A 23,069-nucleotide genomic window follows, 5' to 3' on the forward strand; every position below is an offset into this window, starting at 1 on the left:
TTCATCTTAATAGTATTTTGGAGGATATTCATGATTTCAAGAGAAAGTATTTCCAAAATCTGCACCACATTATTTCACTTAAAAAAACAATATACGTAAATATATAAATAGACCTAACTATAGAGGAAGAAGAGTCTAGACATTGCAGTGTATCTCTTTTATTTATTTCGCAGGTTCATGTTTTTTCTAAAATCACTTCAAACTCAAACAAGCTGGTGGCTTTAGTGGGCAATACTTAATTTTTCATCCAATTGTATTAATAATTGCAGCAATATGAAAATCCTAACAAATTCACATGCACAGAATTGACAAAAAAATACAAATAAATGCTCTATGTAAAGTCTATGGCAGCTACAGTCTCTACAGCACTGACACCTACTGACGAGAGGCCGTTTGTGCACCACAGCCACAGAACCGCATCACATGGCTTTACTTCCGCGTCTCGTGACCAGACGGTTTGTGTTTTTCAGGAAGTCCCGCAGCTGATCATGTGAAACAAACACCGGCATGTGCATTTTCAACATCGCTCCTCGGGCGTGAGATCAGGTGAAGAATCATCATGTCGCGGCTCAGAGCTGGGAACTCTCTGCTGCTGCTGCTGCTGTTTGGACCTGCGGTGAGTGACTCTCACTTTTCGTCCTCGCTTCTCTGCAGCACACCAGATTTTGAATAAAGTCTAAGGAGCCAGTTTTTCTTGTTTTTCAATGCTTTTGATTTTTCCTTAATGGAAACGCATGACACAGATTGTTTGAGGATTGTTTCAGCAGCAAAGCTTTACCTGCATGATCTGACAATTCATCTTTAAACCCTTAAGTGAAGTGGACCTCTTGGGGGTTGTTCCTGTTATGTAGCTGTGTCAAAAACATCATGTGCTCAATTAGACAAAGAGATACACCTGCCAGAGTGTGGAGAGTTACCAAATAGTACAAATATAAAATAAATGAGGTCAAACAGAATCTAAATCAAAGTATATAAAGCTAGCATTTGTTTTGTTTTGTGTGTTTTATCCATTTGTATTGTTGTTGTGTTACTTTGAGTTGAGAAGTGCTCTATTATTGACATTATTATTAGTTTTAGAGTAGAAGAAGTATAAATAAATAGCACCAGCAGTCAAAACATATTCCGTCGACATTGGCACATGATGACTCATTTTTCCGATCCTGTAGAGTCAATTTTTTTAAAAGCTCCTCCCTTACACATATAGTTTTAAACAAAACATTGGAGTCCACAGTCAGATCCAAACCAACTGACAAATACACAACACAATAAACCAAGAGGGAGTTAATTATACTTTGTAATGCAGCTATTGTTCACCTGTCAGTCAAACTCTCCAGTATGTGTGTTATTAACTGCATCAGGCTGTGAAAGTAATTTGTTTTTTTTTACCGTGATTTGCTATTTAACAACCTTTAGTAGAAATCATGACTGCCATGTTAGAGTGTCACTTCTTCAAATCAGCGGTTTGCCATAAAAGAAATGAAACTTTGCTCACATGACGGACTCAGCTTTCTGCACATCATTGAACTGTAGAATCAAGTTTTTGATTCGTGTTGTTTGTGTTTACGTGCAGCTCAGTGCCCCTCGGTCGTTCAGCATTGATTACAAGAACGACTGCTTTCGGAAAGATGGGGAGGAGTTTCGTTACATATCGGGAGAAATCCACTACTCCAGGATTCCCAGGGTCTACTGGAAAGATCGGCTGCTCAAGATGTACATGGCGGGGCTGAACGCCGTCCAGACGTAGGTTGGCCTCAGGTCTCAATCCTCTGAAATTACTCACATCGAACTGGTTTGTTGTTAGAGCCTCAGGCTGCTGTTGGGATGGTGTCATCGCGTAACAGACTTCAGTAGAAAAGACAAGGAGGAGCTTTAAAATACACAGATCATTAAATATCAGTAAATGCATCATGTGTATTTGCAGGAATGAAATTCACCAGGATGTAAGTTTATTTCTGTCTTTAAAATCAGGGATAAAGGATGAATTGAACAGAAATACTTGTTGTAAATGTTTAATTTTACTGACTGTTAATCATAGACAGACTTCTGCAATATAGCATTAGTAATTAGATGACAAATGCAACCCCCACTGGTCACACAAGATCAGCAGGGAAGTCTTTGTAGAGGTGCGTCTCTCATCGCTGCCCATGGATTCTGGACACTGAGCAGGGTATTACTTATGTTATTGTTCTTGACATATAAAACCTGGACTGTCAGGAAACCAATGTTGGTGTGAAGTGGAATATTCTGTTTAAATCTTCTTATGTACGGAGAGTCACTGCATTCAGTGTTTTGTGTTTTATCAACGATGACACTGAACTGCTGTTTGTTTTAAAGGTACATTCCGTGGAACTTCCACGAGGAGTCTCCAGTTCAGTACAATTTCAGCGGAGACAGGGATTTGCCACATTTCCTAAAGGTGGCGCAGGACGTGGGTTTACTGGTGATCCTCCGGGCGGGGCCGTACATATGTGCAGAGTGGGAAATGGTGAGTGATGCTGCAGAAAAATAATATTCTCTCCGTTTAAGAGAATATATTTGTATATTTTAAGTCAAGTTATAACTCTGATTCTGTTGTATTAAGACAAAGAAGTGTAGCTTTTCCTTCTCATTGTTTGTGTGATTCTGTGGAACAGGGAGGGCTGCCGGCCTGGCTCCTCAAGAAGAAAGACATTGTGCTGCGGTCTTCAGATCCAGGTGAGAATCAAAGTGAACGAGGATGAGTGGTGACAGGGATTAGGTGCCTCAGTGTGAACAGCCCTGTTTTCTTTGTCCGTTCAGATTACATCGCAGCAGTAGACCGGTGGATGGGGAAGCTACTGCCGATGATGAAACCTTATCTGTATCAGAACGGTGGTCCCATCATCTCTGTGCAGGTGAGGGAGGGGCTACTGAGGGTCAACAGGGAAGTGTTTTATTCAGACTCTATATAAAGATGGACGACATAACGGATCCCCAAAAGTTAAGCCACAGTGTCTCGATAAACCCAGCCTCCTCCATGTTAGTGGATGGGACAGGGACCAAACTGAAAAGGTGGATTACACATAAAATGTTTTTCTTGGGTCATTTTAGGTCTTTCTTATCACACAATATTTGTTCAAATATGCATTGCTCTTAAAAGTCTATTTCTATTTACATATTTAGTATAAAAATGGAGTGAGACGTGATGATTGACAGCTGAGACTGACTCACGATTGGTTGGTTGTATGTAATGATGTCATGGCTCCAAAATAAAGTAACTGAAATATATAAATGAAAGAAAACCCATATATTTATGTTGTGAGGAGTAACACGTCTCTCCTGACGGGCTCTTGTTTTTCAGGTGGAGAATGAATATGGCAGTTACTCCGCTTGTGATTACAACTACCTGCGTCACCTGACCAAGCTGTTCCGCTTCCACCTGGGCAACGAGGTGGTGCTCTTCTCCACAGATGGAGCTGGGGTCTCCTATTTGAAATGTGGCACAATACAAGATCTGTATGCCACTGTGGACTTTGGGCCTGGTACGTGTCAGAAACTCTATTCTGCTGGAAAGCTGCCTTTGACAAAGGCTTTTCATTTGTGCTCAGTTATCTCCGATTCATGGCAAATAGCCCGACCCGTATTTTTACAAAAAAGACAAACTTGTACTTGATTCCATGTTACACATTATATATTAGTGATGTCTATATATTGTTATATATATTATGAGTACATGTGTGTTTGTCTTTGTTTTTTCTAGGTGCAAATGTAACCGCTGCCTTTGAGGTACAGAGATCCGCTGAACCTCATGGACCTTTGGTAATTTATAACACTGGGTTGTAATCGCTGGTTTCAACAACACAAATAGATGCTTATGGGGCTTCTCCTCCCTCCTCAGGTGAACTCTGAGTATTACTCCGGCTGGCTGGACCACTGGGGATCCCCTCACTCCGTTGTCTCGACTGCCAAAGTGGCCAAGTACCTGAACAAGATCCTGGCCACGGGAGCAAACGTCAACATGTGAGTCAGACAGAGATTCCACCAAGAGTGTTGAGAAACTCTTGTACAGACAGAGACAGACACGTGCTCAACAGACAGTGTCTCTCACTGTAAGTTTTTAGTTCATGACAAATATGTAGGCTACTGTAATGACGAGTGTATTGTTTTCCTTCTAGCATAAGTTACCAGCCTCCCATTAAAACAAATAACTCTCTAGTTAAACACAGTATATCTGCAGATGGACAAAAACATTATATCACTCTATTTATACCAGTAAAGTGTCCCCAGGCTCACATGATCTCACGATCAGTTATGAATTTAAACCTCTCCCCATACCCTGTTTACAGCAGATCTACGCTTGGTTCTTTGATGCTGCTAGAAAACAGATAATTAAGGTTTTAAAACATCTTATATTTGGAAAGAGTTCCATTTGTAAAACATTGTGACGCCATCACTCCAGTAGTGTAAGATTTTCTTTGTTCTTTTTATGCCTCTGCACCGGTGAAACCCTTTGGGATTCCAGAAAAGGCCATTTTAAGAACGCCTCAAGAGAGTTCTTTCAAATTTGACACAATTTTACCTAAGACTCAGAAATTAATGGATTAGAATCCGATGGTTAAAGGTCAAAGACTCAAAATTAGTATTGGAAAAAAAATACAATTGTACTGAAACGACCCTCTTTGTCGGAGGCATACAACCACGGGGCAGTAATTCCAGTCTGTTGCTGAAATTATTTTTAGAATATGACTCTCCTTACAGCTCAGGTTTACTCTAGAGTAACTAAATGTGATGCTCCATTTTGTGGTCATCATGTGATTGTGTCCCACCGTCTCACCTCCCACGTGTTATATGTTGTTTTGGTTATATCTCTCTGTATACATAGAAGAATTTGTCAAAACAATATAAAAATAAGGAGAAATCAGAGCAAATATAAACAAGACAAAGGACCCATGTCTCCTGTTTGTAGTTTGAAGTTGACAAACCGTCTCCTCTCACAGGTACATGTTCATCGGTGGAACAAATTTCGGATTCTGGAATGGTGAGTTTTCCCTTCTGGTCTGATTCGTAGTGACTCGCCCAAACGCCTTGTGTGTCTTCCATCCTCTAATTGCCTCTCAATGCCGTCAGGTGCCAACGCCCCGTACGCCGCGCAGCCCACCAGCTACGACTACAACGCCCCGCTCTCAGAGGCAGGAGACCCCACGGACAAGTACTTTGCCATCCAAGAGGTCATCAGCATGGTACGTTCGCTAGTGCAGCGCTACACGTTTGTCACCTTTTTAACGTTAAAAGAAGCAGAGAGTATGAAACCTACTTCCATCGTTTCTCTGAGCTGACATAACGTGTGCTCCCTCAATAGTACCGTAAGATACCAGACGGACCCATTCCACCGAAAACACCAAAGTATGCATACGGTGCTGTTAAAATGACAAAGGTAGGTGTCCGCCCTTATTTGAAGCTATTAGACTTGATCGATAAATTCCATATTGTTCATTTCAAGAACGGATAATAGCAACCGTCTCTCCCACCGCAGCTCCAGACGATCCTAGATGCAGTAGAAGTGCTGTCTTTCTCCGGCCCGGTCAAAAGCATCTATCCTCTGACGTTCCCTGACCTGAACCAGGTGTCTTTTTTTAATGCTTTTTCTTTTCGTGTGAGCCAGTCATAATAATAATTGATCTTTTATCGATTTGTTTACATTTTCTCTGCTCTGTCCTTCCAGGCTTTTGGATTTGTGCTGTACAGGACGAATCTGCCTGTCGCCTGCAACACACCCACTCCCCTGTCGTCCCCTCTGAACGGAGTCCATGACCGAGCATATGTGTCCATCGATGGGGTGAGTGGGTCTGCCTGGACTCTATAGTTACAGGTGCACAAACACACACACACACACACACACACACACACACACAAAATCCTTTACAGATAAATAAACATGATATGAATTTTTAAGGTCTGTCCTCATAACTGTGCCGATCTCCTCCCCAGGTGGCCGTTGGAATTCTGGAAAGGAACAAAGTCTTGAGCATCAATGTGACTGGGAAGGCTGGAAGTCAGCTGGACGTACTGGTAGAGAACACGGGAAGAATCAACTATGGAAGAGATATCAACGATTTCAAGGTTTACATTTTTTTTTAAATTTTATATTGGGGGAAACTTTTGAGTAATATCTTAGAAAACAATAAATACACAGTTTATAGATATACAAACACTTGACACTCTCTACAAATCTAGCCTCATGAATAAAAACAAAAGTAAACATAGATCCATATTTTACTATGCTGATAATTATATCTCCTAAACTTCTCACTAAATGATTAAATCATTGTACAATTTTGGAATAACTGATCGTACAGTGGGCAAAATTATCGTATCAAAATTATAATTTATAAACATCTGGTAACGCTGACTGAAATATTCCAAGGCTATATTCAAATACTACCTAAAGATGGTTCTATACTTTGATTCTATATTTGTCTGTGATGTAAGCAGTAATCAGGATGTCGGTGTGAAGTACAAGTATCAGAATGAATGGGTTATTTGTCTTCTCCTCACAGGGTTTGGTGTCCAACCTGACTCTGGGGAAGGACATCCTTAATGGTTGGACCATGTTCAGTCTCAGCATAGATGACGCAATCAACCAGGGCCTCATCCAGGCAAAAGAGCCCCCACTATCAGCCCCCCCTCCGCCTGCTGCTCTCTCCCTCCCAGCCTTTTACACTGGGAGCTTCATCATCCCTGACGGCATCCCAGACCTCCCGCAGGACACCTACATCAAACTGCCCAAATGGAGAAAGGTAATGTCCCAGGAGGAAAGAACCTTCCTAATGAATCAGTTTAATTTTAAATGAAATATTTGCCGGTTTTATACCATCTGAAATGGAAACTGACTAAATGCAGGTGTGGTCTCAGCTCACACATTACATGTATTTCAAAAGAAATTCAGACCTTCTTAATGTATTTAAGACTTGTTAAGGCTTTAGGTTGCCCCAATTTGTAAAAAAGTTATGTAAATGTTTGGTCATTTAAAATAATTTATCCTGAAAGCACATGCATGTAAATCAAATGAATAAATCTGTGTATCATTTTGTGTCTATTCAGGGCCAGATCTGGATTAATGGCTTCAATCTGGGACGTTATTGGCCGGTCCGAGGCCCCCAGGTGACGCTTTTTGTCCCGGCCAGCCTCCTGAGCACGGCTGCCCCCAACAACGTGACCGTCCTGGAGCTGGAGGGGGCTCCTTGCAGCTCGGGGCCGTGCAATGTGGAGTTCACCGACACCCCCATCATAAATGCAACAGCCCCCGCTCACTACAAGCAGCGCTTGGGCCCGTTTACTAGAGAGATTTTGTTGGATTGATGGAGGAGCCCACTGCTGAACAAACTGAATCAGTTTGCTCTACTTAAGGATTTTTTTTATCTTCACAAAGGGATTATTGCCAATCAAAGAAAAGCCAAAACAGCCATCGGTGTTTCAGAGGACATTTAATTTTTTTATGTGAAGAAAAAATCAGGGAAATAATGAGTTTATTATCATGCAACATTGTTGAACTACTGTTTTAAATTGATTAGATTTTTCTTACAGCCTGTCTGATTTATTCCTTAGCAAGAAAATAAAAATCTAAAAGTATTTCATGATGCTTCAACGAACGTCTTTTTTTTAAACAGAGTGCTTTCAGTCTATTGGTGCTGTGTTTAAGATAGATAAATGAATAATATTTGATATAGCTTGATAAAGATATATTTCACTTCAGAGGGAGACTATAAAGATTTTTGTTTGTGACTAAACTCTGGCAGGTGTAAGAAATAACACAAATGGGGTTAATAATAAATAATAAAATATATTTATGGTGTGGTTTCTGTTATGTCTATTGTGTAAGAAGAAAGCATACTCTTCTAAAGTAACATGAAGCGTATTGAGTGAGCAAGTGGCAGCAATGCTTTTAATCTATGAGGGACATATTTCTAGCAATATACATAATGGACACATAACAGACATAATGGGAAACAACAATGTAATTGCCACACAATAGTTGTACAATGGGTTTTAATTTTCTCGTCATGCATAATATAAGAAACTCGTATACTGTATGGGCAGCTTATGTCAAGTTTTCGATTGTCACAGGATATTATCACGGACAGACGGATGGTTATATGACATGTGTTTGTTCAATTTGCTGTAACTGTTCTCTCTTAGTGACGGTGGAAACTGGGGCGTGTTCATTCGGTAGCAGAGTTGAGATCTTGATTAATTTATTGACATACTTCAATGACTATTTCGGTGCTTTGCGAAATACATGCGAAGAGAAAAGAAAAAAACTATATAAATGAAATATTATCTAACAATTATATATACAAGTTAAAGGTCTAAAAGGAAATAAACAATTATAAAAATAAGTCAATATTCAGTTGACATCCGGTGGAGCCACATTGTACCAGCAGGCGGCGGTCATGAGCATAGCGAGCGGGCTGCCAACCGTCAATCAAACCGAGAAGAAGAGTGAAACTTACTAACAGTGGAAAAGGGGCTGAGGCTGCAGCTGATCGGACAATATACCCCCCCACAGCTCATCACGCTAATGTCCGGACACTTTGTCCAGCGATGAGGTAAATCACAGACCTTCAATTCAAACACCTCATCTTTATTTGTCGGCTAAATGTTTGAGTAGGCACGTAGGCAGCTGCGGCTAACTGCGGCTAGCAGGTGAGATGCTAACGTTGTCACAGACCAGGAAGCTGTGCTTGTTGATAGTATCTGTATGAGGCTGTTATCTAATTATCAAATTATTAAATAACTAAAAGTGCTTTAGTGTTGTCCTTTGTTGTGTGTTGGCAGAGTTAAGCTGCCGGTCAACCGCGTTATACTGGAGCATGTGTGTCTATATGAGCTAAACATCTGTGTGTGTCTCTGTGTGTCTGTGTTCTTCTTTGCAGATCGTGACCTCCCGTGTTTAGGACGTGGCTCAAAATGCAGCATCAAATTCAAACGGAGTAAATAAAGTACAATGTTCGGATACAGACTCATAATGTCAACACACATGTCGCGGTGCCAACACACCAAGAGGAAATATCCTTTCTAACCACAGCCCCCAGGCTTCTTCACTAAAGCCAAATTAGTTTGTTATTGATCACCGATCAGTTCCCTGTTATAGACGAGAGGCTCAGAACGAGCTGTTGTCTCGCGATCATGGTAGATAACCGATATGCCACAGCTCTGGTGATCGGCACGGTGCTGAGCCTGCTGGCCACAGTGTACCTGTCTGTGGCGGTGGGGACTCAGCAGTGGTACCAGTACAGAAGTCCACCGATGAAACGAGAGGCCAGCAACCTCACTGGGCTCATAGATGAGTTCAGCAATGGAGAGATCGATGAGAAAACCTACAGTGACATCATGTACCGGCAGAACGGCACCCTGGGACTGTGGTGGAGGTGCATTCTGGTGCCCAGCCAATATCACTGGTATAAAGTACCTGGTAAGATTTATTGTTTAAAAGAGATCAATGGATTCGTTATTGCCTCATCCTCAGTCATTTCGACCCTATGATCTGTAATTGCAAGATCATGTTGTGCTGACAGACATTCCTCTTTACCACAGCCTTTTATTTGAAAATCTACTGAAGATCGGAAAATGACTAATGACTGGCTGAATTAAGACATTTTTAATTTACCGCACAGCGACAGCTCAGGAGAATGCCCAGACTTCAGCGCATATCTGAAAGTAGCTTTTCGGGATCTGATAAGTTGATTAATCAATGAGTTGATCAACAGGAACGTAATCGTCAGCTCAAAACACATATCAATTAAGTCAGTAAATTTAAAGCACATATTTTTGAAAAAGGCAAATCTGTCTCAGGTTCCAGCTTCTCAAATGGGAGGATTTGCTTTTTCTCTTTGTCCACCTGTAGGTTTTACACGAGCTGGATGGATGGATGTTGGTCAGACAAATTATTTGAGGACATTTCAAACTGTGAAGGTTATAAATGTCATTTTTTCCCCTCATATCAGTGAAGTTCATTTGGATTGATGCTCTCTGTCTTTAGAACTGAAGTTGGAGACCCGGTGTGTGAGCTTCACTCTTCCTCAGCAGTTTGCTCTAAAGTACAAACACCCTGGAAACCCCAGCAGTGAAGAAGATCTGCTGAGGACATGTGAGTCTGCCCCCTAGACACTGTGTTTATCATATCTTGGATTACATCCAGTTACACACGACTTAAAGGCAAACACTTGCTCCATTTCATCCCTTTACTGTCTTTGGGGATCTTTGACCATTAGACAATGTTTTTAAACCGTGGTTATCACTGTCTTGTCTGTGCAGATCTCTGGAGATCACAGTTTCTCCTGCCTTTGGTGTCGCTGGCCTTGGTTTTCCTCAGTGGCCTTGTTGGAGTCTGCGCCTGTCTGTGCCGCAGCTTCACCCCTACGATTGGAGTGGGAGTGCTCCATCTCCTCGCAGGTGAGTGAGAGAAATGCTACATTTTATTAACCAGGATTCAAACCTTTAACTAGCATTGATTGAGATGTCAGTTGCCATGTCAGCCATTGCTTGAGTTTTAGCCTGATTTTCATCCCAGTTTCAACAGTTGTATAAACAAGTAAAGACAAATGTAGGCAAAGTGCAGAGGTTAATGAAAACATCCGCCATCACAATGAGCTGTCAGTTCAGTAGACTTCCTTACAAACATATAGTAATGTGTAAGATTGGGGAATCACGTACAGGATGTATTAGAGAAGCAGTGTTTTGTTTTCTCTTTGGTATATTAATTAAATAATTTTTTTTAATCGTTGTAATTCGTCAAATAAATTACTAAAGACTAATGTTGCACGGTGTATCGGTACTAGAAAGGTACCGTGGTACCCTTACGTTAAAAACGATACGATTTTACATATTTTTAGTATCGGTACTTCATTAAAATAGCACGCAATCAGAGTATACCAGTATCGTATCGTATTTGTGATATCGTTTTTGTGGTATCGTATCTTAAGTATCGGGTATCGTGATATTTTGGCAGGTATTGTATCGAAGTCATAATTTTGGTATCGTGACACTTCTACTAAAGACGTAGAAGTGATCATTACTGCACATAGTGTGACAGCTTCTCCTCAGAAACGAGAATAAGAATAAAATGGATAGCCAGCGTAAACGAGTCTTATTTGTGCATTTGTTTGACCCTGCTTGTGGTAAATATTAAGTGAGTGTGTAATTAAGGGCCCCTTGGAGTGCGCACTCCTCTGCCAAGGCTTATTCCTTTTATCGGCAAATTTAAGAAAGTGAAAGAAAGTTCCTGAATCCGTCCATGTTTGCAAATCTGCTCCACCGCTCCACTCATTTTCAAGCAAACTGTTTCAGTATTTTTTAGGAATCATATTAAAAGTCAGAGAAACATACAGTAATGAAAAAATTAAAACTTTCTTTGGAATCCAGCTGCAGTTTAGATTTTTGTTTATTTATATGTTTTGTGCTGCTGGATCCAACTGAAACAACATAAAAAACTTGAATGACACCTTGCTCAGGCCCAACAGTTTCCTTAAATTTAACCAATCTGCATTGAACTTCATACTAGTTATCAGTTCCCCAAATGTAAAATTGTTCTCATTAATATCCATGAATCATACTCTGGGAGAATAAGGAAAATGATTCCTGGATCAGCCCCCTGACCCGGATCGGCACCAAAATTGGATGAGTTATTTTAGGACTTTTATGCCACAACCTTCCACCAGGCTTAGCCGAAATCCATTCGTTTTTCATCTAATTGTGCTAAACAATCACTCCTTGGCGAAGTTTGTCATGCAGTTTCTTCTTCTACTCGTATAGGTCTGGCATCCCTGGGCTCCGTCTGCTGTTTCTTGGCGGGGATGGATCTGCTCCACCAGCACTCCATGCCCCCAGATGGAGTAGAGGGCTCAATGGGCTGGTCCCTCTACCTCGCCCTCATCTCCTTCCCTCTTCAGATGATGGCGGCTACTTTGTTCCTGTGGGCGGCGAAGAGCCACCGCAAGAGCTACACCCGCATGACCGCTTACAGGGTCGCATAAAGAAGCGAGAGACTTCTCTAACAGCAGGGTGCAGTACCTTCACACAACCTGCTGGTCTGAGGACGTCACTACACATCTTTTGTCCATATAAGAAAGGATGTTGACTGTTTCTTATAGACCTAAAGTAAACCAGACCGCTAATCATCATAAGTGGTCTTTTATAGGGATGTAATATCTTTGAGTTGTGTTTTCTCACCTTTTATTTGACCCAAAGCATGCTCTGTGTATTTAAACAGCCAGTTAAGGATCATTGGTTATTTCTGGTGTTGTTGCTGTGCCGTACTTTATTGCCTTCTTTTCAGTTGCCATTGATTTTAACGCTGCTCACCACATTGCTCTTATATCAGCAATAAACACAATAACATGCACTGTGACAAATAACCCCTGTTCTTAAATAAGTCAGGATATCTTACCCTAATATTGCATGAAAAATATTATAAAATATTTTAATTTTTTTAAATATTTCTGCTGGTTTTTGTTCTGTTCTAATTTTGCATTGTGTTAAATATGGAGCCTTTGCTGTGCATGCCTTTTAAAGCTGACATTTCCATCACCTGTGGTATTTGTCGATTTCTGTCTGTGGTGTGCGTCGACTAAATGTCACTAAATGTCACTCACTAAAAATATAACCACTCATCCTCCATTGTCACCCGTGTTTATAGATCTAATATTTATTAAGTCGGTTAACGTTTTAAAAGATTACAATTTAAATGACGCCACTCAAGAAAAAGAAAAAAACTGTGATACTTAGATAACATTTAGAATTGAATGTTTCAGCCCCAAACTGAACTGCTGCCATTTGTACCTTTTGTATCGATGGAGTGTTTCTGTCTGTTAATCCCACACACGCTGTCTCAGCCGTTACTTAACTTTTAATCAACTGACCAGGTTCGATAGACAAATGCAGGTTTCACATGAATTGTTAAGTCCATAATGTTTATTGAGACTTTGAACAACAGCAAAAATCTTCATTTGCAAGTTTGAATCCTCCTGATTCTATAACTTTATACTCACGGATGTGTGTGTGTGGAAGTGAGCAAATGTATTTTTTGTGAGTCAAATTTCAAAACAACTCATTGTACCAGTGGCAGAAGACAAATTGTGATGTTTTTTGTGTCACAGTGTTTTGTTACACGTCTGATGTGTACACACTCTGGCTTTTGTAAATGTTTGTAGGTATTCAAATGCACACTGTACTGGTTTCTGTGTTAATAAATTTGAAATTTACTGACTTCGTTGTAATACTGACCATTTATTAACTTATTGTAGAAAACTAGAATGACAGAACCCACAGTTACCTGTTTTTTTCATCATAATCCATTCGCTTTTCTCTGAGGAAATGGAGAACATGTTAAAAAAACTAATCTTGGATCTGCCCCTTGATGCAGATTTACTCTAAATTTAGAAACAAAAACTAAATTTCATGTAAATTGGTGCAGTAACCTATCTGACTGACAACCACAACCTAACTGAAGGTCCCTTAGAATGTACTTTCTGTAAAGGCTTGTGACTTTATAGAGATCCAACTCAAAACACACATTTTTTAAATGATCCATGTTTCCATTTATTCAACATGTTGATATTGAATTAAGGCCACATTGCAAATGTCCTGAGAATAATCCTACCTAATCAATATTCAGGGGATAAATGATTGTAACCCTAGTACCTGTGTAATACCATTTAGTGAAGGGCAGTGCATAATAAAACGTTGCTTATTTTTGTGTATTAGTTCATGAATCTTTGGAAACAATTACAAACATCATTATACAGCTGGTGTGTGTGTTTAAATTAAATTTAAATCAATCCATCATTTAACATCTCTTCACTATCTTTCTCGTTCTGTCTCTGCTCTCAGTCCTTCTTCAGGCTTATGGACGGGACCGTCCGAGTGATCTTGCGACCTAAATTGAAAGCCGTCCCCTTCTCGTAGTAGGCACATTCGTTGATGAAGAACGGGTAGAGTTCCTCTCCCTCGTGCCTCACCGTCTCCCCAGACAATGACAGGAAAATGGGGTCGCCAGGTCGCAGTAGCTTGAAGTCATTATCCTGGAGGAAAACAGGCAGCACTAACAGTGTGAGTCATTATACACCAGGGCAGCTTTTAATGCAAATATGCCATTTAACGTGAAACGGGGTTCATCGCTTCATGGGTTTCAGTGTGTAAACCGTGTGTAAACCGTGGAGGGGAAAAGAGAAAATCTGGTGCTGTTTAATGGGATAATTAAACAGTTTGGGAAAATTCCCGATAGTTGAATAAGAAATTTGACATAATTCATGTCCGTCTTGCAAGACAGACATGAATTATGGCCTGCCTGTTCACAGGTAATGAAATCCACCTCCCAGCACCTATAAAGCTGACCAATTAACAAATGTTGACAACAAGAATGTCTCTGAGGAGAGCACATACCTCCACCAAGGCCCAACAGTTCCCTTACACTTCACACAATCAGAGATATCAGGCCACACTATATGACTGGTTATTGTCTTCAAGATCCGTGAAAGGTTCCCTGGGAAATTGGGAAAGAATGATAAGCTCCTGGATTGATGGGTTCTTTCGTGATCCCATCCTTCCACCAGTTTACTACCAAACCAACAGACCTAGCCTCCTTGACAGAGGTAACATTTTGTAGATACAATTTTCTGGATTTTTTTAGAGTCCCTATCCACCTTACAGTGACACCAAGAACACTTGACTGGTTTGAATCATTTCATCTAACTCTTGCAAAGAAAGCAAATACGCAAACTAGCCAAACTGACAAGGTGACGCATTCTCCCCAGATAACCTGTACCTGTAGCTGTGGGTGGATGGCTGCAGTGATCTCATTGGTCGTAGGATCCCTCGGGTAGTCGATTTTCTTGTCTGCGGCATATGTTTCTACTTCTCCTCCTTCAAAAGTTTTCCCTGTTGGCAAAGGACTGTGTTAGTAATGGTAAGTCATGATCAAGGGGGCAGGGAATGGTCCTCTCTGAAATCTTCATATGGGGAAAGGCCACTTTTCTGGGTTTGCATCTGAAAAGGGTTTGTTTGAACGTATGCATGTGAGGGCGTGAGTCAGCAAACATCAGGGGCGATCTCCTACCAGAGTTGAACTGCTGCAGCCATTCTATAGTGAGATCCACTGCCTCTTTCATCGCGTTAAAGATGTCTGCTCTGAGGACGCCGTTGGGTTGAGGACCCATCTCGATTGCTGAAGACACAAATAGCTCAAAAGTGTTTTAATCGTTTTAGTAATTGAGAGAAAAAACATTACTGTCATGCAGAAAAAAACACTCAAATATTTATACACACACTTACAGAAGCCATGTTTGCCGAGGGAATCTAAGGAGTACGCCTGAGAGAGAGGTACATCTACTTGGATCGCTCTCACAGGCACGGAGGTTATCTTGCTCTGAAAAAAAACAAAGCAACAATATACAGCATAGCATGTTTTGATACAGCTCTGAGATTTAACATGTGGAAGTGCAGATTAACTAAAGAGACAGATTTGTGTCTCCCCGGGACCATAATTACCTGATGGGGGTCAAACAAACACAAACACCTGAGCTGCACTTTGTGTTCTGCTAAACAACAGCATGCTAACATTAACAGCCTTTTTTATACATTTAAGGTAAAATATGATGAGATAAGATCAAATAAAAAAGGTCAGTAGAAGTAATAATAAGTAACATGCGATAGAAATGCAAAAAAAAAAAATATTTGAATAGAAAATAAATAATATATACAGTGAAAGGATAAAGGTAAATAGATATTTAAACTATTATATATCTGTAATGTAATGTAAATATTTGTGTTGATGTGAAAAGAATTAGGGTTTTGGTATCTATCTGTCTATCTGTCTTTCATATATATAAACTATTGTTGGTATGAACATAAATATTATACACTGAAGTTCTTAGACCCTTTACTTGAACATATTCAAAGGTAAAACGTTTTTAAACAATCATTCACCATTCAATCTCCGTAAATTGTATCGAAACTCTTTTTATAATCTGAATCATAAAAGTCTGGAGAAAAACTAAAAACGGCTGCGTTGGCCGGGAATCGAACCCGGGTCAACTGCTTGGAAGGCAGCTATGCTCACCACTATACCACCAACGCTCACGTAGACGGACGGCTTAGACTATCTACTGATTCTTAATCGTACAGGATTACTGTAACAGATTTAGGTCGATACGTTTGATTTCTACAATTATCAACTCACCAACTTTTCTTTTTTCAGCCGAGCAAAAATATCTGTCTTCTTTTGAGTTTTGCCATAGCTAAACAACCAGAGAAGCCGTTTATTGGCCGACCTGACCACCCCTCCTTTATATAAATGGTTCGGTCCAGCCATTAAACTGCAGATCAGATGGAATTTACCTACGATTGTGTGTCCTTGTGTTAACCTGTTAGTTTAGTCCACGTGAGCTCAGGCCACTTTTCTTTACTAACGTTGTGAATGAATATTTTATATCAGTTCAATATAAATATAGATATTGATATTAAACGGTTTTAAATACTAACCTTCTACTAGAAAGAGGAACATTTATTTAAAAAACTTTTTTTTTACAATTGTTTATATATTTGGCGCGTATACTTTTAAACATTGTTGATGATTCTAATACGTTATAATTGCTTTCTCTTAATATTTAAACAGTTAGTTATTGAACCAGTTAGTGTACATTTAAGTTGTATCTAATATATGCTATTTGTTAATGTTATATATTTTCATGGGTCCCTGTGTCCCTGTGTCCCTGATCGTACCTGTAAGTATTTGTAGATGTGCAGGATGAGCCAGTCTGTGGAGTGAAATATGATGCACAGGCCCATGTTGGAAGTGGTGTTGTGGAGGTCGCAGAGCAGATCCACGGCCTGTTCACTTCCTTTGGGCCCGAGCTGAGCGTTCAGCTCTTGGGCTCGCCTCAACTCGTAGGTTGAGGTATCTGTTATTGGGGAACTGAAAGCCAGACAGAGAGTTTTACAATGAATACAAATTCTTGTCCATCGGGGGAATCAGTTCTCCCACAAAGGGTTGTGTTGTTCAACTTACCTCAGTAAATCTTCTGTGAAGCAGCGGTTCAGGTCTGTGTCTATGTACCTCCTGCAAGCCTCCACGGCTCGAGGGTTCGACAGGACGGTGGTTATTGAGACGGAGTCGGCCTCTCTTGCCTTGTGTTTCTGCAGTTCCCTGTAAATATACACGCCGGTCCACTCATTTCCGTGGGTGCCACCACAAATGGCCAATCGGGACAGTGGCGGTAAAGACTCACACTCCATCTGTCAGCCGGAGAAAAATAAGTGATTATGTACATAGGCAATTAGGTATGTTTGTGTTTCTTGAAAACATTTTATTATCTATCTATCTATCTATCTATCTATCTATCTATCTATCTATCTATATCTATCCGTCTTTCTGTCTGTCTATTGTGAATGTTAAACTTTTAGTTGTGTGAGAGAATTTCATAATAAGAGTCATACATGTGAAATAATATAATCAGAATACATAATACAGATAAAAAGTCAAGCGTGCAAGAGGACACTAATGTGCAAATGGGAATTTGTGTTAAGTTTAAGTTGACCATTTAAGTATTTAAGTAATGGTGAGTAGTTGTGATGTGAAACAGAGAAACAGTACAACTTTTATTCTCCATTCTGATTGGTGGGAATGAAGAACCTGGAGAAACGTTCCTTCTTCCATCTGGTTCTGCTCTGGTTGTTTTGTTTTCATAATGTGCAGGTCAGCAATTCACATTCTACAGGAAACAAAGTCCAGTGGCCACCTCCACTTGTACAACTGATTGACAGAGAATCCTCACAGATAGGTGATTATCGTGTTGTCTTTCAGTCGTGGAAACTTCTATCCTTGAACGAGCCAGTAAGTTAAAAAGTTAATAGTTGTGAAGTTATCTTAACCTGTCTCAAATGTGAGCCTGTTACATATAAACCAGACTCCTGACTAGACACTAGGGTGAATAGTGCAGAAGTTGTCCGGGATTACAGGTCAGTGAGTCATTTCATTTAATAGCTGACTCAGTCTCAGACACCTTCTGGTAGTTCCCAGGAGTTTTGTTTAGAAACGGTTAAAGCAGCTTTTCCAGTTTATATTTGTGAGTAACTGCACAGGGGACTTCCCGAACACACGTTTAACAGCTACAGGTGAAATTAATAAAATGTCCAACCCCAGGGTCAATTCATTTGTTGCTGTATAAAATCACTGAAGCCTGATATGTGAGCCAGTACGTGCAAGTCACTGAGGAGAAAATACACTTTTACCCCCAGAGTTTTCAAATGCTGATGAAGAAGATACTGCACCCCCCGCCCCACACACACACACACACAAACACCCTTTTCTCAGCAATGTTTTAAATAGTTAAAGTTCACTTTATTCTATCTGCAAATGCTGCTGATTCATATAATTTATTTGTTATTTATATTAAGATTTTTAAATTTTTTTGTTTATTTGGAGATAACTGCATTTCTAATTTGAATGAAAGAAATAAGTGAGAGTGAATGGAACAGTTTTTTCAATATCAATCGTTGCACAATTAGTGCTGCCAGTGTGACATTGTTGTGCACATCTGTACACATCTGTCCACCAGATGTGCATTGCTCAACACTCCAGCAGGTTTAACATTGAGTTCGATCCACCAATCACAAAACAAAAATTTAAAAAAACATTTTGAAAGAAGGTTATTTTACACCCACTGCTGCCTGTGCTGCTCTGTTCAAGTCACAATATCTGCACAGCGAGATAAACATGAACAGGTCCGTCAGTTCCACACAACATTTGGTGCAAGTCGGCTGCAAGTCTTACCTTTCTGTCAAAACTCTTCTCAGGTCGCCGCTCGCTAAACTCCAGTTGACCTTTGAACTCACACAGCAGGCTGTATGAAGAGAGCGATGACGTTTTTCATAGCCTGCAATCAAAGCAAGCAACAGTGAAACTCCACGAGCTGCTTTCCTGTGCCGATCCTGCAGCGTGCACGATCAGGCATGAACCAGACGTCATATGCAAACTGTTTCAGCTATACATCTGGCCCTCCTTCTTCCTGGTGTTTCTTTACCTTTCCCTTGCCCCATCCCCTTCTGCTTACTGCAGATCAAATTTCAAGCAGGCAGAGTTTTTATGATGCAACATGACCTCAGACTCTCTTATTTTCCTTCAAACCAGTGGGAGCCGCTTTGCTCTTGGGTCTGTTTTGAAACTTTGAGGTCCAACGAGAGCAAGACCTCTTTTTAAGTTTCGCCGCTGATGCAAAACAAAATAATCGACCGAAGCAGCTGCACTGAAACGCTACATTTCATGACTGAATAATGATCAGTCTCTGAAGTCTGTTAAATGTTGGGTCTTGTTGTGGGGTGGTGGTGGTGGGTGGGGGGATGGGGGGGGAGAGCAGGGTCTCACTGTAAATATTGTGAAGTTTCTAAAAAGTGCTCCAGGCAGAGGTTGATTTTAACAAGAAGAAAGTGACAAACGTTTCCACCAGTCCAACCTGTTTAAATGGTTGTACACATTCCGTCTACTGGTAGTTTAAGTGGTTACTCATCAGCTGTTACCTCATGGATTAACTATGTAGTATACACACATCGAGCCTTTATGGTGTAAGTTAAGTCCATTTGGAGAGAGCTGGCCAAAACAGTCGCATAAGCAGTCTCAGACAAAACATCACATTTACATCGATCTCATGGTGCTCAGTCCCGTGCTCCCCCTTGTTTTTACCTTTTCTTTTTACATTCTTTCTCTGACTTATCTCAGCTCATAGTGAAGCGGTCTCTATAAGCGACACCCTCAGAAGTCTGCGAGGTTCAAGGTTTCAAGATTAAAATAAAACAGGGATAACGAATGAAGCAGAATTTAGTTTTTTCTTCCTGGTCTGGTTTCGTCCTGAAACACAGGTTGGGAAGCACTAATCTATAAATGTTAAAACAATTTAATTACCTCACATCTTTCATGTCTTTCATGTCTTTCCCCTCCCAATAAGCCTCCTGCATGGTGTCCCCTCTCTCTCTCTCTCTCTCTCTCTCTCTCTCTCTCTCTCTCTCTCTCTCTCTCTCTCTTTATCTCCCTCTCTCTCTCACTCTCTCCCTCTCTCTCTCTCACTCTCTCCATTTAGACATGTAATCCTGCAGGATTAGTCACTTGATCATAAGCTGCTTCTTCTCACTTGCTCACTCTGTTTCTCACTCCATCATTCTCTCCTTCCCTCAGTTAATTTCCATTCATTGTCCTGTGAGTGACAGCAATGACCTGGAGCTGACCTCTCCTGATCTGAAGCTTATATTGATCAAAAATGACCCCATCAGGTGAAGTCATGGTCGTCAGGTGTTTTTCAGAATTGCATTTTTCCAGGTATCTTTGTATTTTATTAACTTTTATAGACAATAATATTAGAGCTATGGTCTACAATGTATACGGATTTACCAATCATTGATCACCATGTTTTAAATGACACCATGATAACACGATGAAGGAGCTTTATTATCATTACTATATTAATAAAAATGTAGCTTTGTCTTATTGAGGTATAAACATAATGCATGCAGGTTATTGATTGTTACCATGATGCTTTCCATTTAATGTGATTTCACTTAACATTGCATCATCCTGACCACAAATAACTGCAGTCGTTCATTTACTGAAGGATTGTTCTCTAAATAAGCTCAGTAGCTTTAGGTGCTGCAGCTCGAGGAGAGATAACGACTATCCTGACTTTTTCATGTGACAGGAACAAATAGTACAATAAAACAATAAATGTAGGAATTGCAACGTTACCTTGAGTCCGACTAATGATTTATTTCTAAGAGGGAACATGGTTTATTTACATATCACTGCATGTGTCCGAATTTATTTCATCTAAAGAATAAGATCATAAAGAATAAGACATAGATTGAAAGACACAATTTGGACAGGACAGACAAATATACTGACTTACTAAAGGTGGAAAAATAGCACATCACAAAAGGCAAAAGCAAAAAAAAAACTCTGCACTAAATAGCCTTCATTGTTATAACTCTAACTGAACTATCATATTTAGTTATTCCAGCCGAGTCCCTGTTGTAATATCCGATAACTGCACAATGTATTTATAGCTCACATGATATAAATAGCATTGATCTTTCCCTCCAACAGACTGAGCTCAGATGGATCACATATACGTGTCGCTGCCCAACAAATGTAGATTGAGCTGAAATCATCCCTGAAATGATTCTGATCGCAGACTTTTCTGTTTATAAAGATTTTACTGGGGAAAGTTTGTGCTGTGTGCGGTTTGTGTGGTTTTTCGCAGGTTTATCGACAGTGTCCCCAGATCTGATCCATACCATCCTCATGCCACCAGGGGGCAGTGTTAAACTTCAGATAAATATCAAATTTTACTGAACTAGAACCACGTATTACTATTGCTGCTGTTCTGTGTGCAACGATGTACAGGAGGTGCATTAGTTTGACGTGTGTTTAAAAGGACCATCTGATTTTCTTACTTGCTTTGTTGTTTTTTGGGGAAATCGCTTTAGTTCAACATCATTTGAGTTAAATCGACTTATTTCCGTGATCTGAAAATCTATCTAACGTCAGTGCACAAGTCTTAATATTTACTGAACTAAACTAAATGTATTCAATAATGAAAATGCTCCACTACAAGTACAAGTTCTACATTTAAAGTGAATTACTAGTTACGTATTATTATATTGTTATCTGAATAACTCAAACTATACACTGAAAAAGATTGGAAACAATTAATTACATTTTTTACGCATTGTGTTTATTTTTTACTCTATAGTATCTTCACGTGTATTTAATGTAAAATATCAATCTAAAAGTATTTAGTAACTATCAATGTAATACAACAGGAGTAGTTTTTGTCTCTGAAGTTGTGGAATGGAAAGAGAAAGTGCGCAAACTTCAAAAGTAAAATAGTATTTAGTGTACAAGGGCTGTGAAGGAAAACATGAAATGATTAAAAACATCTTTTCAGGATTGTGTTTACTTGACTCCACTGTATGAAACATTGTTATTTTCTTAACACAGGTCAAACACACATGTACCAGCCACAGAGACTCACACACCTCACTCCTGCTCACTCCATTTGGGATTGAGCCAGCCTGAATTATGTAAACTAAAAGAGAATAATTTTGGATGCTGCTAATGATTATCATCCGTCATAGCTTGTGACCTTTTCAGTATGGACGACAGGGCGTGTTCAGAGGAGGTTCGAACTGTGACATTTGAGATAGGGAGTGGCCCAGAAGAGGTGGCCTCTGGGTAATGAGGTCTCCCTGAGCGGAAACAGCCTTTCTGACCTTCTTGTGGTCTTAAAGGTTCAGTGTGTAAGATTTAGGTGAAAGGGATCTATTGGCAGAAATCGAATATAAAATTTCCTTGTGATGTTTTCACATGTGTGTTTCATCTAAATTGTACAAATTGTGGTTTTCTTTACACTAGAGGGGCCATTATATTTAAATACTTTATATTTACATTGGGGGTGGGTCCTCTCTACGGCGGCCGTCATGCTTTTAACATTTGTTATGTTTCATTTATTTTTAGAAAATGCAATTAAAAGTTCTATAACTTTTTATGTACATGATTTTGACTAAAATAAACATTTTATAAAATGATGATGAAGAATGAATTATTGTGCGTGCTTAAGTTTTATTTTTGTTGTTAGCCTAATATGATCCGTTTTTAGTCGCATTATTCAGACAAACCTAAATCCAGAAGCTGAGCTTTGCTTTTCGGGTCGCAGCTATTAAGGATTAACTGTATCACACTCAGACTGATCCAAGCTTCATACAGTGCTAATGCAGGATATGACAGTCGATTAATCTCTGGCATAAAACAAAGATTTGACTTTTACCAGAGTTTTGCACTCAAAGTAATTATTAGAAAAAGAAGCCAATGGGCCGAACTTGTTTAAAGACGCAATAAACACCAGTTGATCAAGTTTGTATTTCAGCTTCAGTATGTACGACCGGTAAAGTTTTGAATGTCTCCATGTTTAGTCGTTACAAAAAAAGACCAACGTGGAACTGATGATGGAGAGTCTACAAACACTGTGGTCAGAGGCTAATGTCTCTGTCTGTAGTGTAACGTTGCTTTTTAA

At 39.9% G+C, this 23,069-nt stretch overlaps 3 protein-coding genes and 1 non-coding gene across 5 annotated transcripts; 2 read left to right on the plus strand and 2 right to left on the minus strand.

Moving 5' to 3' along the window:
• Window positions 1–438: 438 nt before the first annotated feature.
• Window positions 439–7,801, plus strand: glb1 (galactosidase, beta 1). The gene is made up of 16 exons (XM_053418322.1): window positions 439–616; window positions 1,571–1,740; window positions 2,335–2,485; window positions 2,634–2,694; window positions 2,779–2,873; window positions 3,320–3,500; window positions 3,719–3,777; window positions 3,857–3,978; window positions 4,956–4,996; window positions 5,086–5,198; window positions 5,318–5,392; window positions 5,492–5,581; window positions 5,681–5,794; window positions 5,947–6,078; window positions 6,516–6,755; window positions 7,060–7,801. The coding sequence occupies exons 1-16, from the start codon at window positions 560–562 to the stop codon at window positions 7,315–7,317; spliced, it is 1,959 nt and encodes a 652-aa protein (XP_053274297.1). The 5' UTR covers window positions 439–559; the 3' UTR covers window positions 7,318–7,801.
• A 612-nt stretch (window positions 7,802–8,413) lies between these two features.
• On the plus strand, window positions 8,414–13,221 carry cldnd1b (claudin domain containing 1b). Its single transcript, XM_053419003.1, has 5 exons — window positions 8,414–8,564; window positions 8,892–9,430; window positions 9,998–10,105; window positions 10,273–10,410; window positions 11,770–13,221. Exons 2-5 carry the CDS (start codon window positions 9,145–9,147, stop codon window positions 11,988–11,990), a joined length of 753 nt encoding a protein of 250 aa, XP_053274978.1. The 5' UTR covers window positions 8,414–8,564; window positions 8,892–9,144; the 3' UTR covers window positions 11,991–13,221.
• A 245-nt stretch (window positions 13,222–13,466) lies between these two features.
• LOC128437025 (N-acyl-aromatic-L-amino acid amidohydrolase (carboxylate-forming) B) lies at window positions 13,467–18,990 on the minus strand. 2 transcript variants are annotated; one of them, XR_008338154.1, is made up of 8 exons: window positions 18,785–18,990; window positions 17,021–17,247; window positions 16,735–16,927; window positions 15,286–15,379; window positions 15,071–15,178; window positions 14,780–14,892; window positions 14,398–14,497; window positions 13,899–14,036 (listed from the first exon to the last, which is right to left on the minus strand). XR_008338154.1 is itself a non-coding variant. In XM_053419001.1 (7 exons), exons 2-7 carry the CDS (start codon window positions 17,245–17,247, stop codon window positions 13,842–13,844), a joined length of 930 nt encoding a protein of 309 aa, XP_053274976.1. In that variant the 5' UTR covers window positions 18,785–18,990; the 3' UTR covers window positions 13,467–13,841. The 2 variants fall into 2 exon arrangements, 1 of the variants encoding a protein (XP_053274976.1); XM_053419001.1 differs by lacking the exon at window positions 14,398–14,497 and having other exon boundaries at window positions 13,467–14,036.
• On the minus strand, window positions 16,018–16,089 carry trnag-ucc (transfer RNA glycine (anticodon UCC)). Its single transcript has one exon. It is a non-coding gene; the product is annotated as a tRNA-Gly (tRNA).
• Window positions 18,991–23,069: the final 4,079 nt, after the last annotated feature.

The sequence above is a fragment of the Pleuronectes platessa genome, chromosome 3 (genome assembly GCF_947347685.1).
Source record: "Pleuronectes platessa chromosome 3, fPlePla1.1, whole genome shotgun sequence".
Taxonomy (NCBI): Eukaryota; Metazoa; Chordata; class Actinopteri; order Pleuronectiformes; family Pleuronectidae; genus Pleuronectes; species Pleuronectes platessa.

Coding starts and splice junctions, on each gene's coding strand:
- cldnd1b (XM_053419003.1), top strand. CDS start 9,145: ATGGTAGATAACCGATATGCCACAGCTCTGGTGATCGGCACGGTGCTG. Junction 9,431..9,997: donor TCACTGGTATAAAGTACCTG/GTAAGATTTATT, acceptor CTCTGTCTTTAG/AACTGAAGTTGGAGACCCGG. Junction 10,106..10,272: donor AGAAGATCTGCTGAGGACAT/GTGAGTCTGCCC, acceptor TTGTCTGTGCAG/ATCTCTGGAGATCACAGTTT.
- glb1 (XM_053418322.1), top strand. CDS start 560: ATGTCGCGGCTCAGAGCTGGGAACTCTCTGCTGCTGCTGCTGCTGTTT. Junction 3,778..3,856: donor CTGAACCTCATGGACCTTTG/GTAATTTATAAC, acceptor CTCCCTCCTCAG/GTGAACTCTGAGTATTACTC. Junction 6,756..7,059: donor AACTGCCCAAATGGAGAAAG/GTAATGTCCCAG, acceptor GTGTCTATTCAG/GGCCAGATCTGGATTAATGG.
- LOC128437025 (XM_053419001.1), bottom strand. CDS start 17,247: ATGGAGTGTGAGTCTTTACCGCCACTGTCCCGATTGGCCATTTGTGGT. Junction 16,928..17,020: donor TTCACAGAAGATTTACTGAG/GTAAGTTGAACA, acceptor TCTGGCTTTCAG/TTCCCCAATAACAGATACCT. Junction 15,179..15,285: donor CCTCGGCAAACATGGCTTCT/GTAAGTGTGTGT, acceptor TTGTGTCTTCAG/CAATCGAGATGGGTCCTCAA.